This window comes from Octopus bimaculoides, chromosome 4 (genome assembly GCF_001194135.2).
Source record: "Octopus bimaculoides isolate UCB-OBI-ISO-001 chromosome 4, ASM119413v2, whole genome shotgun sequence".
Lineage (NCBI taxonomy): Eukaryota > Metazoa > Mollusca > Cephalopoda > Octopoda > Octopodidae > Octopus > Octopus bimaculoides.
The window spans coordinates 114,239,048-114,245,323 of NC_068984.1; the positions used below are offsets into that span (position 1 = coordinate 114,239,048).

Below are 6,276 nucleotides of genomic sequence, written 5' to 3' on the forward strand. Positions count from 1 at the left end.
GAAGGGCATCCAGCTGTAGAAACTCTGCCAGATCAGATTGGAGCCTGGTGTAGCCATCTGGTTTCACCAGTCCTCAGTCAAATCGTCCAACCCCATGCTAGCATGGAAAGTGGCCGTTAAACGATGATGATGATGATGATTACGAAACTCGGTGTTATATTATACCGAATTTTACCTATAAAGTTGGAATAAGTTTTTATATATATATATATATATATATACACACACACACACACACACACATTAATGCTTGTTTTACGCTGAGTTATACTAAAAATTTAACATTAAACTGAAGAATTACTCAATACCACAAGGTAAAAGTGACAGTGGCTGCAAAGTTTTGGCCTGCTAACCTTTGTTGACTGTCCAACAGAAGCTAGTAGATTGAAACTTTGAAGTCACTTTCATCCCTTTCTTGTAAAAGTATAACACTCTCTCTCTCTCTCTTATTATGAGAGTGCATACTGGATTTGAAGCAAAGTAGAATTTAAAATTTGAATAGTAGACATCAGGAAGAAATAAGGAACAACTATCTTAAAATATCAATGACAAATGATATAAAAAAAAATCTAAGAAAATATTTTTACTTAGGAAAGGAGAAGGCTGGTTTGATGTGCATTTATAAGTAAAATATCAAAATATCAACAAAAAAAATCTTAATGAATTCACTATTAAAACCAGTATTATTTGTAGTGAAACCATTGCAGGATAGATTGATATAGACTAAGTTATTGTAGATAAAATATTCCAAGGAATATAATCAATTACAATGTAGTTATCGAAGGCTGAAAGGAAAATTGGGTTGAGCAGGATTTCAACTCAGAATATAACCAAATAACCCAAGATATTTTGCTAGGCACACTACTGATTCTGCCATCTATATGCCTAATATCAAAAATATCGAGTTATTCACACTGGAGAAAATGAAATATTCTAAAGTTTCTACCTTACTTTGATGATAAACTTTCAAAATATGATAATTAATCAAAACTCTATCAAATGTTTAACACTGCCTACAAAACCCCTTTTTGAGACATATTTTCATTTGCACAAAGCAGTCTAATTGTTATAAAATTTTGTGCTTTGTAATTTTTTTAACCATAAATATTGTTCCAGTTCACTAAATAATAAACAACCATATTGTCTTATAGCATGGGTGTCACCAAATGGCAGGCAAAGTATTGAAAATAGTAATTAAATAAAAAAAAAAAGGTAGCCTTGGTTAACATGAATTACTCAACTTCCCTCAATCTATAGAACCTTTTGTGGTGTTGGCAAAAAATATTTTTTTCTTTTAAAAAAATAAGGAACTCACCTTGAGAAAAAGATAAAACTGGATGAAAAGAAGGATCCAAAAGTGACAACCTTTCATGTAAAGGCATGAGGTCAGGATCTAAAGTTTGAGTGTTATTATAACGTCCTCCACACATAGCACAAGGAATAACTGGAGTATAACAATGACATTTTACAGTTGAAAGACGAGTAGCTTTTCGATATAACTGGTGCAAACCAGCAGTTCGAAATAGTTTCCTTTTTCTGTAGCTTTTTACAGGGCGACACCTTGCAGCCTGACATGTAACATCAACAGGCACAGTAGGTGTAGCTAAGGATTCTGAATTCTCTAACAGTAGCTTATCATCAGTCTTTACTGTTGGTGAAGCTACATCACTGGTTGAAACACTTTTTCCATTATGGTTACTATCAATTAATCCATTTAAGGATTTCTGTGTTGAGGACTGACAAGTGTCTTTACCACTAGACATTGGTGATGTCAGACCAAGAGGTAAAATGCAGTTAACTAATGACTGATTAAATTTTGAGGACTGAAAAACAAAGGGTTTATTAGATTTTTCTGTTCTCTTCTCTCCACTTTTTTCCTCTTGATTGAGGATTTCTCCTGTCCGTGAATTATATGTTACAGGTTGAGTTTGTAGAGATTCAAATATCAAGTCCCCTTTCTCACTTCTTATTTGTCTGTGTGTATCACTTTGCTGTCGTATTCGATATTCCAAATCAGAAACTTGAGCCTGTAACCAAGTCCATCGTGAAGCAATGGCGGAACGCTCAGCAGCCCATTTCCATTCAGATCTTCGATGACTGAAAAACAAGAAAATTAAAAACAATCAGCATTCTACTAATAATAAATTTTTGAAAGTACAAAACTTGTGTACTCATGTCTATTTTTTTCATTTCACATATCTAACAAATCAGAATCATACTTTTTGCAAAAGCAATTGAATACCAATAAATTTCATATAATTATGAAGAATTAAATATATTAATGTAAATATGAAAATTATATTACAACTGAAAAGCCAAATAAATAAACAGCTTTTATTTCTTTTCCTGTAATACAGAAGGATTAACAAACAATACTAATCCAGCATAAGACTTTTCTAATGATCTTACACAGCTAATTAAAACTGAGCATTGTGCTTCTAATAAGCAGAATAGCAAAAGGTTTTGAATGAAAGAGAATTGAACAGAAATGAAAACTAACCAATAAAACTGGGAGAGTTAGTTTTGTTATATAAACCAATCCCATGAATGGAGAAAATTTAACTGGAAATTCTCATTTTATGCTTATCTGAATAAGCTGCATTAACAGTGCACAACATCTCCATGATTAAAATTAAAGGTATTTTAGTGTCATCATTATTTTTGTCTTTATAACAATGTACTGTATAAAGATATGTGTAACAAAATTGAATCATGAAAAAAAATTTACACAAGATGTTTTGACAGTTTGATGGGCTATATTGTCTGCTTTGGCATGGTTTCTATAGCTGGATACCCTTCCTAATGCCAATCACTTTACAGTGTTCTGGGTGTTTTTTTTTTTTCATGTGACATCAGCAGTGACATTTTTTTTTTTTTAAATGGCACTAACACCAGCGGGGTTGCTGAGTAACTTGCGGGACAAAAGACCTTTCAGCCAAGAAAGGGAGTGGAACCGTAGGGAAGTAGCTTTGTGCCAAGTGAGAGGTTAGAGTATAATAGGGGAATAGAGATAGGTGTTTACTATAGAGAAGGATACTTGGCTACCCCGGCCACAAAAGTCACACACACACACACACACACACACAAAAAAAAATCTTTTATCTTTTGTTTCAGTAATTTGACTGCAGCCATGCTGGGGCACCACCTTAAAGGGTTTTAGTTGAACAAATTAACCTCAGGACTTCTTTTTAAGCCTAGTACTTATTCTATTGTCCCTGTTGCTGCACCACTAAGTTACAGGGATGTAAATACACTAACACTGGTTGTTATGTGGTGGTAGAAGACAAACAGATATACATACATAGATATGCCTTTCTGTTATGTATTTACACATGCCCATATACATATACTAGCAAACAGATCTGTCCTTTGTACGGTTTAAGTTGCTTTGGTGGTAATTTTTCACTAATTTTACTACCCAAAAGGTTTATGAGTAGCACAGCAATCTAAGATTTCCATTAACCTTGGAACAAAAAATGAAATTGAAGGCTAGTTGTGGAGGCTGTTGCATTTTAATGATCATAGAACATACAAGTTTGCAAGTGATGCAAAGAAGAGCTACTGAAGTGTCTTGGGAGTACAGATGACTACAAAATACAATTGTTTTACATGAAAGCAAAATTTCTTGTCAGTAACAGCCACATAAATGGTGTAAGGAAATTGAAGGAAGACATTGAAAGTTCCCCTCTGCAAGTTTATTTTATTCAACAGCAAAGGGAGCTATTTTTTCGGAGAGATAAGCTAACAAAAGCCCCTTTATTCTATCTTCCCACATAGCCTAAACATAAATTAACAGTGAATGCTGCATAAAGTTAAACTGGTATGGAGCTTTCTGAAAGATATGTATAGCTTTCACTGGTGGAAACAAAACTCTTATTTAAAGGTTGATTCTTTAGGACGAATCATATGTGGTTGTCTAAAAAAGGGCTAGAACAACAATGCTAAAACACATTTGAAACAATGGACATCGGTCAAAATATGATAACGGATGGGTATATAAGCATCCTTGAAGGTACACAAACAGAAAAGAAGAAAGGGAACATCATCTTTAAAGTAACTCAGAATAGGTAATGCTAAGCTTACTAAAGTTTAATGCAGTTTAAATATGTAGATTAAGTATTTGGTATTGGATATTCATCACATACAGTGTTCCTAGTCAACTGAAGCACTGTCATAGGTGAACAGTGAAAATAGACAAAATCCTTTCACTTACAAAAAGATACAAAAAAATATGGAAGACTCTACATACAAAAAAACTATGTCCATTTACATCCAATTACACAGGAGCTCTAGGCAAAACATTACAGTGCACGACCATCCTTAGGACATAGGTAATGTGTGCATAAAGTTTGGTGAAAAATGGCTGAGAATTGTGGAAATGTATGCGTTGATCATTATATACACACATACTGCGATTTATATATACTAGATAAGGTGTGATCATAGGCACATAAATCTTTTCAATACTAACCTACCTGAGACTGCCTTTTGGTCTAGGATACAAACTTTCTCATTTAAGTATCTAAAACCTTTTTAAAATTTCATATTAATTTATGTTCCAAACACCAACTTAATAACGACAAAGTTGTTTTACTAAATTCATTATTTTTAAAAATTACTGAAAGGTCATGTATTTCAATAGAAATAAGATAACAAAAAGGTTAATGCTTAGATTATTGTATACTTTTGATTTATTAATGTGATTTGTTGTTGTAAAGTAATTATTCATTTTGAATGAAACAGAAACAAGATAGAGTTTTGCCAAGCCCCAGGTTAGTATGATCAAAGATATTTCAGCAAAGACCATAATTTATTTAAAACTAAATGTTCAATCCATCACCCCATTAAAACAGTGGGGTGTTGAGGGAGACTTGGCTGCTATTCTAAACAGGTCAAACATCCCTGTAGAAATCTCCTTATTGAAATATTAGTTACATTTCTGAGTGATTTCTGTTGGATTAACCCTACAAATGAAGGGGTGAAACAAGGTGTTTTTGAACATATAAAATTCATAAGGAACCCTTAAATTATCAACAAGGCACCTCAATATGGTTGTTCAACCTGCTACAAACAACTGGCAAATACCTACCAACCCTCCACTCATACCAACAAATAGTAAAGGTCACAGCACAGTTAAAAAAAAAAAACAAGTGGTCACAGCTGGAAAGACTGATCATCTGTCTGCTCAATCATGCTGACACAGGATTAATCAACACCATATTATACACAAACACACACACACTCACGCCTATACACAAATATAAATACATATTTTACATAAACATTTATACAAATTTAGATATATAAACATATAAAGTAACTTAACCAAAAGAGAACTTAGTCACACAAGCTGTATGGCAACCTCACTAGAGTTGGTGCTACATATAAATTTTTTAAAAAAAAAGGTTTTTAATAAAATAAAAGCACCCACTACATACATTACAATAAAGTGGTTGGCATTAGGAAGGCATTAGAGCACGATGCAGTCTTGGATTCATGAGATCCTGTCACATTTAACTCCTGACAGCATGCAAGATGTGTGTGTGTATACACACACACACACACAAAATCAACATTTAACGTCCATTTTTCCATGCTTACCTGGCTCAGAGGAAATTTGCTGAGACAAATTTTCTTGTTAGATGCCCTTCCTGTTACCTACCAACACTCATCTGTTTCAAATTATGGCATTATTCCTTGTTTCCATACTTATTTTTACACAAAATTGGAAATGAAGGATATTACATGAAGTAAAATCTAAGGAGACAGTAATGCACACACATGTAAGATGGGCATCCTTCAATTTCTGTCCATCAAATTCGTTTACAAGGCTTTGGTTGCCTGGGGTTATATTAGACACTTGCCCAAAGTGTCACACAGGGAAACAAACTTCTTACCACATAAATATATATATAGGAGAATGTACGAAAAAAAACAACAACAGACGAGGACAGGTGGTGTAAACAACAAAAGGATGTATTAGTTTGACGCTCGGGAATACAGAAAGTCTTTAACGTTTCGAGCTACGCTCTTCAACAGAAAGAATACGGAGAAAACAAGGAGAAAAAAAATTGAATGGTGTTTGATCAACGATATATATAAATGAGTAACAAAGATGTACAGGTGTCAATTCATTACAGGCATTTCAAGCAACACCTTTAATTGATTAATGAAAACATTTACATCATTTGAAAGAAACCTAGCAAGGTGCCTCAATTTAAGGACCTAATTCAACAGAATTTTAATTACATTATACATATATATATATATATATAT

General features: G+C 33.3%; 1 protein-coding gene across 7 annotated transcripts in view; it reads right to left on the bottom strand.

Annotated features, from left to right (window-relative positions):
* Positions 1–6,276, bottom strand: part of LOC106881694 (KAT8 regulatory NSL complex subunit 1) — a 103,410-nt gene that overhangs the window by 30,623 nt on the left and 66,511 nt on the right. For all 7 annotated transcript variants that reach the window (XM_052967364.1, XM_052967365.1, XM_052967360.1 and 4 more), the window contains exon 3: positions 1,316–2,097. In XM_052967364.1, coding sequence (XP_052823324.1) covers positions 1,316–2,097 — 782 coding nt within the window. The remainder of the gene's footprint in view (positions 1–1,315; positions 2,098–6,276) is intronic.